At 49.4% G+C, this 13,782-nt stretch overlaps 1 protein-coding gene across 3 annotated transcripts in view; it reads right to left on the bottom strand.

Annotated features, from left to right (window-relative positions):
• Positions 1 to 13,782, bottom strand: part of SGSM1 (small G protein signaling modulator 1) — an 80,548-nt gene that overhangs the window by 46,070 nt on the left and 20,696 nt on the right. For all 3 annotated transcript variants that reach the window (XM_073312613.2, XM_073312614.2, XM_073312615.2), the window contains exon 3: positions 7,001 to 7,076. In XM_073312613.2, the coding sequence (XP_073168714.2) occupies positions 7,001 to 7,076 (76 nt within the window). The remainder of the gene's footprint in view (positions 1 to 7,000; positions 7,077 to 13,782) is intronic.

Raw genomic sequence — 13,782 nt, 5'->3', positions numbered from 1 at the left:
CTCTCTAGTGCTTCCAGCTCTGGCAAGTCACTCATCGGCCAATCAGTCACGCTGCCAGTCAGCTCCTTAGCAAGGCCCAGCTGGATGCTTGATGTCAAGGGCTCATGGGAACAGGCACCGATCAGACTTGGGGAAATGGTGCGGCCGCTTGGCCGGAACAGAGCAGTGGACGCTCTTGCACCAAGGAGAATTACAGACAAACCTGGCAGGCGTGCCACTGGGAAGGCAGCCGGGCGTGATTTCCACCTCCTCATAGTACAGGGGTGCTTTTATATAGAAGAGATCTGTCGGGGTGGGGAGAGGTCTGTGTACGTGTAAACAGTTTGTTAATAGGTAACATGTCAATAGATGGAGCTCACGGACACGCCAGCAGTGTACCTGGGTCCTGTGGGACAGTAAGCACACATCCACTCCTCCTCTCTAGGGAGCCTTCTCATGCCTGGACGCAGCAGTCAAGGGACTGTCTCAGGTGCCCTGTCCTATGTTCTCCCTCGGACCTGCAACAGCCTCTCTCTCCTCCCAATTTCTCCCTTGGCTGTTCTGTGGCTTGGCTCCCTGGCCAAGTCACAGAGAAGTCTGAACCCCTTCCGGGGGAGCACAACCCAGGCCAAACACATCTTCAAATGAATGCAGCTTCTGCCCCACTCGGGCTTTACCACAGCTCCTTCGTTGGCCCTACCTCAGGGCTTCCCTCCAGGGGCCTATCCTGCCCCTGTAGTGTGCTTCCCAGGTTGTATCCTGCCTGTTAAACTACAGCCCAGGGCTTGTCTCTGCCAGAGAGACCGATCTTCCCAACAGCCTCCCCAACTGAGTTCCCTCAGTCTATTTATAAGGCCTAGCTCCGCCTTCTCTGGCCAGGAGACAATTAACACCCGCCAAGGGCCAGGCAGGAGTAATTGTGTTTCTGTCCCTTGCCCTGCCCCATCATAGGGACCGATAACATGCTTTGTATTGGCGCACTGCAAATAGTTTCCTGCGCACAGCACTTACACCTCTAGCCTGTGTTGAACCCTTCTGGAGCAGCCCACCCCCATCTTGCACAACAAGGATGCAAAGCTTTGGGGTTGCTGAGGACCCTTCCCCTCATGGCTGTTCCAGTGGCCGTGATGACCAGCCCCCACATCCCCCTCAAACGAAACGCTCTCTGGCATCACCAGTTGGCTGAGAACATGGTCAAAACAGGAGCCATTTGATCCCCACAGCTATCGCTGTGTCCTCATCACTGAAACGGGCTCCTTTTCCCATTGACAAGGAACAGGCCTCACTGAAGACAGGGATTTTAAAAAACGAAACATCTTCCCGCTGTTTTAATATCCGTGCTGCCGACGCTCATAATTTCATTGCAAATCCTGTGGTATTTGCTGTTTTTCATGAAGCCCCAGCTCCTGGAATCACAAAACGGTGTGAGAATCTCTGCTTTCATTGGGGGGGGGGGGGAAGGTTTTACCCTTATGGGTATGAAGGAAAGCTTGAAAAGGTGACCTGAGTGCACTCGAAAGGTTCAAAAACCAGAACTAAAACAAAACATTTCTGAAAAGCCTTGTGATGTTTTGGGCCTGGTTCATGATTTTTGAATGCTTGGGACTGTATTACTGTTGCTGTTACTGTATTAATCGAAACAAGCGGCAAAGAGTCCTGTGGCACCTTATAGACTAACAGACGTACTGGAGCATGAGCTTTCGTGGGTGAATACCCACTTCGTCGGATGCATGTATTAATCTAAACAGCTTAAAATAACTCTCCTTACATATCTCTCTCTCTCTCTCACACACACACACACTTTAAATGAAGTTTCGCAATAAGATAAGTACATGCAAAGGTATATTATAAACTACAATCTCCATCCACCCCCAGAATATAATCCGCAACAAAACACACATACAATATTCACATTTTGCCCATAAATGCTCAAACATCGGGCTAGTTTTTATTCCTAGTGAAATGTTACAACGGAGTTACACCAGGTGGGAATCTGGCCTGGGATGTTTACATTTACTCTGGACAGCTGAGCAATTTTAATGTATTCAGACTAAACGTGGAATCTGACCACAAGAACTATTTACACACAGGACAGCCATTAGGAACTAAATAAACCCTAGTAGCATTGAGGACTCATTTTAACTTTTGAAGGGAGCGTGGGACTTGACAGGTGTCAATGTAGATTTATCTTCCCCAAACCTCGCAGCTCCATAATTGGGAAACCTGATCTGCTGGGATCAGCTGCCCTTTTCTGTCCCCCAGAGGCTTCATTCACGGGGATTTAAGTAAGAGAAGGAATGGGAGGGCTCAGATCACAAGGGCCAAGTTTGAGAGCCCTGCGGAGGAAAAAAGGGCAGTGCCCCAGGAAAGGCATTTTGCGGATTATGAAAACGGCCTTCTTTATAAAGCCGCCTCCTACCACAGCACTCAGGGAACCGCACAGAACTGAAACTGAAATGTCAGCAACAGATGGATGATAGGCTGTGAACACCCAGAGCCATTGGCAAACCTGGTGGCCTCATTAAGGTAGCCAATGAGCCCTTCTCCTTGCCTGGATGCCTCAGCTCTGTGGCGCAGAATGCTATAAATAGTCCCTGGCCGTGAAGCTTTGCACTGTACAGAAAGCAGCGAGTGAGTCACACCTGGAAGTTCTGCTCTTTCCAAGTCCCTCTCTGCTAACAGCGTGTTCAGGTACTTAGGACTGGAACATGCACCCACCTGCCTTTGCATCCCGGAGAGTGGGAGAAGGGGAACGAACAGACCCCAGTTGCTTTCAGAAGCTAGAGACGGAGGTTGGGCCGTTGCCTCTCTTTTTTGTTTTTGTTTCTATAGATAGCAAAATCTGTCGGAAAAATCTCCATTCAATGGTGACAGCCACAATGCAGGAACCTGAGCGTTGTATGTGCTTAGCAGGACCATGATGATGCCCAAAGGAACATGACAATAAGCAGCTTATGTAAGATACACTCTGCCCCCACCGCTCTGCCACAGTCCCCTACTTTTCTAGCCCTGGGCCTCCACACAGCTCTGCATTTCAACTTCGCCTCCCGCATCCTCTATTATTCTACTCCTAGCATCCCGCAAAATCGGGGCCCGTGGACCGCAGCCCTGACGCACAGCACCGCCTTTCCTGGGCTCCCTGCACACAGCTCCGCCAATGCACCTTGGTAATGACCTCCTGCATCTCCTGCCCTGATGCTGTTCCAGCCACACATCCTTGTCCCAACAGCTTTGGCTAAGGACCTCAACCCTGACCCAGTGGTGTCAAATTCCACATCTCCTTCATGGGAGAAAGGCTATTAGAAGCGGCTACACAGCGGATAGCCTTGAAGCTCCCTTGTGGCGCTTTGCTTTCCTGGCAAGATTAGGCTGCACTGGAGCTGGTCTTCAGAGAGAACCTTGTCTTCTCAGACACTATGCGTTTGATTTCCATGGGTGCCGAACTACCTCAGAGTCCACTAACGCTGACTGGAGCCAAGGGCGTTCTGCTCAGCACTTCTGAACCTCTGGCCCAGTTTCCCTGGAGCGAGTGCTCTCACTGGTTTGTAATCATGCCAGTGTTCAGAAGAATGCACAGTTTCTCTGAGTTACGGTGTGTTGAAGAGCTACCATTGGGCCCTGTATCAGACATTCTCCAGTGGGGAATCCAAGAATCGAGCCAAGGAGCAGGCCAATTCAGTTCAAGAGACTAATTCCCAGAGAATTCCCATGTTTCAATGATTTTTGTCCTTATAACCCAAGTAGTTTCCTTAGGCCCCAGATACCAGAACAACCTTCCTATCTGCAAGAACCCACCTGAGCAGCAGCCTAGGACACTGAATGTCATTCCAATCTGGCGGTGCCTTTCACGGCTCCCCTCTCTGCAGATGATAAACCTTCCTCCTGCAGGGACTGTTGGGCCTGGGACAGGGACTGCAGGGCAGGCTGGCTGTCAGGTCAGAAGAAGAGGGACAGAAAACAGTTTTGAAACATGGATGAAGCTGATTTGCTGCTTTCTTAGCACTTGAGAATAGAATCATCAAACTGGAAGGGATCTTGAGAGGTTGTCTAGTCCGGTCCCCTGTACCAAGGCAGGACGAAGCATTATCTAGACCAGTGGTCACCAACCGGTCAATCGCGATCTCTGGCAGCGCAGCGGGGCTGCTGCTAAGACAGGCTCCCTGCCTACCCCCAGCCCCATGCTGCTCCCCTGTGGCCCCTGGGGGAGGGCAGGCGGCACATGGCTCTGCGCACTGCCCCATTCTGCAAGCACCAAACCAAATAGGTTGGTTCCCTGTTGGGTGGCCTCCTCTGGATCCCTGTTTCTGCCCTATGACTCTCACCTAACCTATGCTCTCGTTCTTTGTCCTCTGTAATTAATTGATTTTGTGGCTGATGGGCTCCTCCCCTCATTTGAGGGAATGGACCTTTCAGTGCGCTGGCAGGCCTCTCCCAAGGACTCGGAAATAGGCCAGCAATTTTCATCATCAGCAACAAACTCAGTTCTGTCCCAGTCCAAACCGGCCACTGCTGAAAAAAAGCTCCCACTGACTGCAAGCCCCAGAATGTTTAGAGGCCTGTTTCTGTGGCGCATTTGTGGTCACCCACAATCCCACTGAATTCTCAAGGTTTCGTCAGTCGAAAGGTAAGGGTGGAACAGGTGAATGGCCTACGATGTTTTGATGATATGTTCATCGGCAAGCTGTGAGAGAGATAAATACAGAGCTTGCAGCCCAGGCCAAAGGAGCCTGAGACATGGGCTGAGCGACTGGTTTACTGATCAGACCCCATGGCTAGAGGTTGCTGCTACATGGTGCTGGCTTCTTTGCACTAGGCCCAGCGGAGCAGGTAGCCTGCTCTCCCCAGCTTGTGTTGCCATAGACACCGCACCGGGAGTCCTGCAGCAGAGAGCGAATCAGCCATGCAGGAGAAGAGCAGCATGAGTAGGCTGAGAATGCAGTTTCTTCAGGGTGGGTTAAGATGCCTTTTTAGTGGCTCGCTCTTCAAGAGAGGCATGCTGCGCGGAACAGGGACGGGGCAGCAGGGAGAAGGCAGTCACAGACTCCCCAAGGCACCGCTGTGTGCAGTTATAGTCAGAAGGGAAAACCCTGCTTCCCACAAAGAGCTGCGCTGCCTTTGGGTCTTTACCAAGGAATCCGAAACAGGAGAGCACCATTCTTTAGGACAGAACATCCTGCTCTTGCACAGCGCGCCCAGTGGGCCAGTGTAGAGATGGGGCAATCCCCACCCCTCCGTGCCCAGCGATGAGATACATCCACATTACCAAACCAGGCAGAGCCAGACAGTCAGCGAGCACCAGCTTTGTGCAGTGGGGTTTGGCCCCGAGAACTGCCCTGCAGGATTTCCAGAGGGCTGTTCATGCTGTCACTGTCACATGGCCCTGGGGCCTCCTGGCAGCTGCAGGATGCTGCTACAACGCTGATACAAACAGGTGCCGATGCTGCGGGGGGGCCCGTTTTCAGAATAATAATAATTCTGCTTTTAAATAAAGAAATGCCTCTAAAGAGGCGATTCCACATTCCCAGCAGATAGACAGAGGAAGGAAAATGGGAGGAAAATCCGATGTCCTGATTTTTATAGGGACAATCCCGATATTCAGGGCTTTGTCTTGTACAGACCCGTTACCCCTCACGCCCTGTCCCAGTTTTTCCCCGTTTGCTATCTGGTCACCCCATCCAGTCATAAGAGAAAAAAATATTAAACAGAGATAAATCATGGGACGAGCCATCAGAAAAACACCCGGTTTTGCCTCTTACACCCCTGAAGCTCATTTCTGATTAGCAGCAGCGAAGCTGCTAGAATCACCACCACCATCCCCCTTGTCTCCCAAAGAAGAGACGTTGCGGCAAGCGTACTGACCTATCAGCAGAGTAATTTGGTTTGAGGCAATCGCCAAGGAACCTCTCCAGCCCAGAAGTGCTAGCAAAGAGGGAGTGAGGCCTGCTCCGCTGAGTGAGCTTCCCAGCCACTGGCTACTGCAAGGGGCTATTAGTTCTGTCTGACCTGCACCCTGCTCATTAGTGGATGTCTGCAGCCTGATTATTTTATCTCCCAAGCTGCGTTTTGCCTGGTCGGCTTTGCACCATGCAGCTAGAATACAGACAGGCCTGCAGTCATCCAAGGGGAAGGTTCATGCACCAAAAACAAGGCAGCTTACTTCCACTGCTGTACTGGTGTGTGCAGCGCACACGCAAAAAAATCCCTATTGGTAAGGATGCTCCTAAAATCCCTTTGTTCCACAATTCCTGCTGCAAACTCACCTCCAGGCCCACGTCTCACACCCAAGCCAAGCAAAATCTTTAGGGCACTTTTTCATGCTTTGCCTGGCTGTTCTTTTAACTGGCTGATTCCAGTATATGTTTTCCAAATGTCAAAATTGTCACTACACCTGGAAAAAGCCAGGTATTAATAGGCTGAGTACTGAAACTTGTCAAAGACCAGATGCCGAAAACAACCAGCAGAGGAGGCTGGAGGCAGGTCTCCCATACGATCTCACTGACACGATTTAAAAGGATTTAAAACCTTCACCATACATGCTCCCTGTTCCCACATTCCCACCCCCACACATACCATTTATAAACAGTAAGCAGATGCTTGCCCCAAGCTCTGGCTCTCACTTACATACATTAATAGTTCATAACAGTAAAATATTCAAATATCAGATAATGGGGCCTCTGTTCTATCCACTTATAAATGAATAAAAGACACTAAGTACTCCAGGGCCTCGTCCGCCTGTCTTTTTTGTTTCTGTTTATAACATGACATCCGTGTCCTCCCCTCTTCTGATGCCTCCAATCCGTTTCACAGTCCCGGGGGTAATTTTGTTGACAAAAGGATTCATTTCCTGGGCCTGACACTCACTGGTCATAGCACAAGGTGCCATAGAAGAACTGAGCTAAGATGGGAAGTTCTCAGGCCAGCACAATGCTGAGATGCAGCAACAACCCCACGTGGAGACAGAGCTGGGCTGTCAACTTCTCAGAGTCAGTTTCTTTTCTGCACCCTGACCTCGGAGACTTACCACAGAATGAGATGATGTGGCTACTGTCCTCATGCACAAACTTCCTCGTCACAGCTTCCTCCATAATCTGCTTCACCTGTCGAACAAGGAGATAGTTAGGAAAAAGCCTGTATATGCAAGCAACATAACTGGGGCAGGACAAGAGAATAACAGACAGCTATACTCTGCAGCAGGTCTGACATGTTCCATCCAGCAGACGGAATCAGTGAACATCTGCTCAACATCTGCATGGGCCAAAAATCGCAAGACTCAGAGAGCACCAAGCTATTTAAGTGCTTGAGTTTATAACAAAGGATCAGTAAGGATCTCTCTCTCTGCTGTCCTTCTTCTCTGATGGCCTCTAGCAGGCCCCGTGGCCGCACCCAGGTTGCATGGTCTCATGGGAAGCCACAATCCATTGGCCTGCCAGGCTCCACACAAGCCACTTGAAAGATCGATGCTGTAACAAATGAGGCAAATGATTTTGCTTCATTTTTATTTTCTGAGAGGCCTTAGACCAGGAAAAGGGAGCAGAAAATTACATCCAGGAATTGAAGAGCATTCAGTTAAAAAGCATCAATCAGGGTTACCAAATCCAGCTTGAATACATTTATGGTATTTTTTATGCACTCCTGTTTTGTGTGTTTGACAAATTTCATGTCATGCAGCTGGCCTGAACAACCTGGAACAAGCCCATCAAGCCAGTCTTCAGTGAATCAGCTCTCGTCAAATGAGACTGGGATGGTAATTTGCATAGCAATGTAATCAGTGCTGAACCCTGAGTGACTGAGTCTATATTGCCTGTGACATATTACCAGCATTCTGTTCAGTTCACTTCATTAAAGGGAACCTGTCAAGTAGGTTGGACATTAGGGGCCGGACATTAAAAAAGGAACCCACATAATTATGAGCAGATTTTGAAGGCACAAAATGGGAGGTCAGATGTAAGAGTCAGACCTAAAATGTTACCCATGGTACAGTGCCAGGGGGGCAGATGAGTGACTGTGGCAGATCAAGGCACTGGCTTGTCTTAATGGCTCCAGAGGCTTTAAGAACTGCTGACGTTGGCAGAACTAGAAAAGAAACAGCCCATATATTTAACCAAGGTCACTGTCCTTGAAGCTTTTCCACAGCCACCTACTGCATGCAGCACTCGCTCCCTCGAGAGCTCCCTGTCTCATAAAGAGTCCACCTCCACCAAGCACCAATGTTACAAGAAAACCCCGCAGCTATCAATGTGTCTTGGAGCTAAACCAGAAGATTCTTCACGCTTGTCTCTAACACACACTGGGAGCCCTGACGTAGAGTAATAAGCCATTGTGGAAAGTGATCATAAATGTATAAAATCAAGAAATAAGGCCAACACATCAGAGCACAGTCCAAAATAGAGTGTTTTGGCAGGTCTAGCTCCTACCCCTTTCCAAAGGGAATCTGTGCACAGTGTATTTATTTTCAGCTTCCTGAGGTTGGACTTTATTGGCCATTCAAACAACGATGGAAGAGTAAACTTCAGGTAACTTTCTCTCTATGCTTCACTTTTCCTAGGATTTCCCTGGAGAAACCTCTCTGTCCTAGACCCTAGTCCAGGTTCTGCCTTGGGGGTGATGCCATGCAATAACCACAAAATTATAACTACAGCATTTAATCTTTGTGGTCCTAGATTAGATAAAACCAATTTAAAAAATCTATTGTGTCTCTAAAAAATATTTTTCCCCTTCATGGATCACTACTGAGCAAAATTAAGGTTGTTTGGGCACTTTAGCTATGCATTTCCATACATTAACATGGTTTTATTTCTCTTAAGTATAAACGTCACTCTAAATGTCATGGGTTTATAATGCTTGGCTTGGGGAGAATTACAACATTCCGGTCATGCTTTTTACCCTTCAAGTTCCTATTACACGTATGCAAACATGCGTGTGCACACAGCCCTTTCCACTATAGATTTGACAGATTGTTCAGCTCCCACTTCCCTGTAAGCACAAGAAGTGGATTTGATATAGGCTTCCAGAGGAGATGAAAATGGGGAAGGGGAGAGAAGTCCGACTCCAAATTAGGACGCATTCCTTTTTATGACAGGTTTCAGAGTAACAGCCGTGTTAGTCTGTATTCGCAAAAAGAAAAGGAGTACTTGTGGCACCTTAGAGACTAACCAATTTATTAGAGCATAAGCTTTCGTGAGCTACAGCTCACTTCCTCAGATGCATCTGAGGAAGTGAGCTGTAGCTCACGAAAGCTTATGCTCTAATAAATTGGTTAGTCTCTAAGGTGCCACAAGTACTCCTTTTCTTATTCCTTTTTATGAAATTCAAAATAATTATATGCCTTGCACCACGTCCCAGAGCAGGGAGATTGGAGTCTTGTCAGGCTTGCTAGGTGGGAGTCTTCACACCAGAGAGCTGCTTAATTTTCAGCCTCTCTGCATTCAGCCTCCACCCCAGGCCTCTACCAATTGGACTGCGACTCTGTTGGCCATTTCCAAGCAGGTTTATTTTTGTGACAACTTCCCTCCCTCCCTCCCTCCCACGCCTGCGCTCCCCAGGAGTTGGATTCCCTGTGGAGGAGGAGGTGGTTTCTATGAAATGCAGTTACTCTTATCAGGAATCTAATAGGGAAGAGATTGAAAGGAGCCTCCAAACAGATGCTGCTGCTAATGACCAGTGATGGCCAGGTGCACGCTCACACCAGCGCAGGCTCAGCAAGGGTTCCAGCCTCCTGCTGCTCATGTCTAGGGGATGAATGTTCGCAGACCCCAAGGTGACCAACCAAAACTCACAGATCTTTTCCTTTTAAACTGGAGGTGAGTAAACAGCCATTGGAGCTAAATAACCTGCCCCGACAAACAGGGCCTCAGGTTGTACAACGGTTAAGAGCCCAGTGTCAGAGCCCTGGTCTCGGAATGCAGAGTGGTTCTACTCCCACTGAGGTTCCTGATTCCCAAGTCCCTCCCCTTTCTCTGTCTCAGTTTCCCCCCCCCACCCCCCGTTAAATGATGAGAAGTCGAACACAGACTTGCTTCACAGGGGTGCTACAAGGCTTAATATTTGTCATGCGCTTTGAGACTCTTGCTTGGAAAACAACCAGGAAACACAGTATGTTATTAATGAAATAGAAAGCAACCCTGGACAAATGGGCACTGACAGCTACCCATAGCCAGGCTCATGCTATAAAGTCTTGGAGTTCACTTGCCCTGTTGGTGGTTTGCCCTCCTGGCGTATCATTTCCTTGCAGTGTTGACATAATATCACACTGAGACCTCACTTGGGAGAGGCCAAACCCTGCCAGCTGATGCAGCCAACTAGAGGAATGGCTATCACCGGGCATCTCCCAGCACCCTGGCTCCCTGGTGCACATGCCACAGCTTCACCTGGGTACCTCTAGGAAGGTCTGTCCCTGCCAAGTGAGAGGGGAGTTCCCGTATCTCTCATACAACTCAGTGCAGCTCTGGTTTATGCCCCCAGCTAGTGTCAGTGGCCACAGCAGTCAGTGAAGGTTCAGCTGGGTATCTGGCCTTTCAAGTCTGAAATTATTTCTTTTTACCAACTTCCAAGCCACCGATTTTCTCTTTCTAGTTTTTCCAAAGCATCTTGCTGTTCGCTCTTCAGTGTTATGACACGCAGCAGAATTCACTGTGTGGTGCTTATCGTGTGCATGAAATGCTCCACGTATAATGATGCTGATCTCTAGAAGGGTCTCTTAAGAAGCTTTTTTTAAATTTGTATTTAAGATTTGACCGAGCAAAGACGACATATGCAAGACACTTAATGATTACAATTGGGAAAAATTAAACTCCTTCAGAAGATTTACCCACAGTTGACCCTGCATAACTGTCAGCTTGACAGAGAGAGTTCTTTTCTGAATACAGATATTAAATAAAACCTGCAAAGCCAAATCCACCCCAGCCTCTCGAAGCAAAATGGGTCAGCTCTCAGTGCGGCTCCATCTCCTATGTGCGTGGTGACTAATAGAGGCTGTTCTTGAACCCAGGAGGAAGCAGGATCTGTGAAGCATAATTTCAGCTGTGTCCCAGATGGTTTAAATTGGCTGACACTGAGTCAGTTACTCTCAGCAGAAAATGTAACATAAATGAGAAGACAGGTTCTAGACACCTGCATCCAACTCGCTAGCAATCCAGCTAGCACTTCTCCCTTTCCAGGAGCTGTGAGGGATCACGGGCGCAAACCCAATTCCATGGGTCCTCAGGCAGCCCTAAGACCACATCCACCACCCGGCAGCGAACGTGGGCTGGTGGACCCTAGCTAACCAGAGGTACCACCCATGAAGCTTCTGATTGGAGGAGAGGTGCGGCCTCTCCGATTGGCTCAGATTTGATATATAAGCCAGAAGGAGGCATAGGAAGTTGACTATGCAACTAGGTGAATCCCTGGATGGCTGCTACATAGGACCCTGCCTCCCTGCCCTGCTCCTGGTCCCTGCCTTGTTCAACTTCCCTGCTTCTATGCCCCACCTCTAGCATCTGACTCCAATGCTGACCCTTGGCTTGACTCCTGACTCTGGCTCCCAACTCCTGCTCCAAGCAGACCTCTAAGCCTGAGCACACTGCTCTGACCACCTACGTCCTGGTCCATGGCAAGAGCCAGCGGTGGCTCTCCCACCACAACAGGAAAGGGGGTCTGGTGGTCAAGACACTGGTCCGGAAACTTGGATTCAGTTCCCAGCTCTGAGGCAAAGTTCCTGCATGACGGGGTCTCTGGGCCTCAGTTCTTCATCAGCCAGAGGAGGAGGTTCACTGTCCCTTTCTTCCACCCTTTGTCCATCTTCTCTCTCTAGATTGTTAGGGTTTCTGAGCCTGGGCCATAGGTACAGCGCCTGACACAATGGGGCCCAAGAGGAGGATGGCTGGGGCATCTAGACGCTAACAATGTTGCTGCTGTTACACCTGCAGTCCCAGTTGGTCTGAGAGGATGAGGAGACAAACCATTAGGGCCCAGATATATGAAATCAGGCCTTACGGTGTATAGCAGAGACTCAAGGCTGCAAGACAACACCCAGGACAGGAAGAAGCTTGAAATGCTGGGAGATTCGTTTCGTTAACTTACAGTGCTACACGTGTCCACACTTTCAGTTTCCTGACTCAGCACTTCTGATGTCAACAACTCACAAGAATGAGCAGCGAGAGCCCCCTGGGTCTACATGGGACTGCGCTGAATTCGAATTTGAAGTGAGCCACGCACATCGGCCTGAGGGACAGGCAAGGCACAGGGCATCCCTCTCTCCATCCAGAGATAATGAGTCACCTGGGGAACGCACGGCTGGCCTTCAGATGCTGTGGATTCTGCCCTGCTTTGAGAGCTGCTGCATTTACAGCATGTTGAGAAGTAGCTAATCTGAATGCAAATGGTCAGCCAACGTATGGGACCCTGCCACTGGCCAGGTAAACAATGTGCATACGACCAACCGTCCAGCCAGTCTCCCTTTAACCGCAGTGCAGCTACGGTGTTCACAAATGCAACAAGGGCTCTTCTCCCATTCGGCTGCGGTCACTTTCCCAACCCCCACCCCCACCCTCATCTCTGGACAAAGACTGCAAATTTCTGTCCTCGCTTTGAACCTAATTCTGCCCCCTTCCCTGACAGTGAGCAGTACCTGCCTCGGACAGCTGTCCCCTAGGAACACGGCACTGGGAACATGTCATGATGAGGAGAGCAAGGCTGTCAGGGTCCAGCTCTTTGTTTAATAAGATCTTGGATGTGGAAGTCTTGTCTGCTCTCCCCAAGTGGCCCGGCAGTAAACACAGCAAGGACGGACCAGGTGTAACCTTCATTCTGTACTTCACTTCCATTGCTTCAAGAATGTTTTGTTCAAAGCCTCGATCAAACAGATGGCCCCACAAGACCAGAATGGGGTGAGATGACTTACGAGAATGGGAAATGAGGAAAGTTAACCAAGAGGACTCTCTTCAATAGTCTGGATATTAGCTCAGTTTGGACTTTGACTCTTGCCTAATCAGAGAAATCAGAGGTGGAAGAGACCTATTAGGTGCCAGCCAGTATCCCAGGAACCAGTGCCAGGGTGTGGACACTCTACTGCTTTGCCCAGTTTAGTTTTAAACATCGCTAGCAGTGGAGTTTCAACCTCTTCCTGTGGGACCTCTCTCAGTGGCAGCGGAGGGCAGGACGAGGAGCAGTGGTCTCAAGTGGCAGTGCGGGAGGTCTAGGTTGGCTGTCAGGAAAAACTTGTTCACGAGGAGGGCGGTGAAGCACTGGAATGCGTTCCCTAGGGAGGTGGTGGAATCTCCTTCCTTAGAAGTTTTTAAGGTCAGGCTTGACAAAGCCCTGGCTGGGATGATTTAGTCGGGGATTGGTCCTGCTTTGAGCAGGAGGTTGGACTCGATGACCTCCTGAGGTCCCTTCCAACCCTGATAGTCTATGATATGACTCTGTGATATGACTCCTAGCTTGAGTCACCAGTCTCAAGGCTCTCACCACTCCATTTTTCCTAATATAGAGACAAAAATTTCTTTGTCCTAATTTCATCCCTTTGCTCCTAGTTATACGCTCTTGCCTCAGCCGGGGGCTATATACAGGCCTCTTCCCTCCTCCATATCTGGAGTATGCAAACCTTTGTCCACCTCCTTCTAATCTCAGGTGTAGTCTGACCAGAGTGTTATAGACGAGGGCTACTCCCTTGCCGTTCTGTGCCCTGACGCCCCTACACACAGTGTGTAGAGTACACACACAGTCAGCCTGGGAGCTCTTTGGGGCAGGGAGGGACTGTCTTTTTGTTCTGTCTGTACAGTATCTAGCACAAGGGGGTTCTGGTCCATGACTATGGCTCCTGGG

This window comes from Lepidochelys kempii, chromosome 15, assembly GCF_965140285.1.
Source record: "Lepidochelys kempii isolate rLepKem1 chromosome 15, rLepKem1.hap1, whole genome shotgun sequence".
NCBI classification, from domain to species: Eukaryota; Metazoa; Chordata; order Testudines; family Cheloniidae; genus Lepidochelys; species Lepidochelys kempii.
This window is presented reverse-complemented; position numbering and strand designations above follow the sequence as displayed.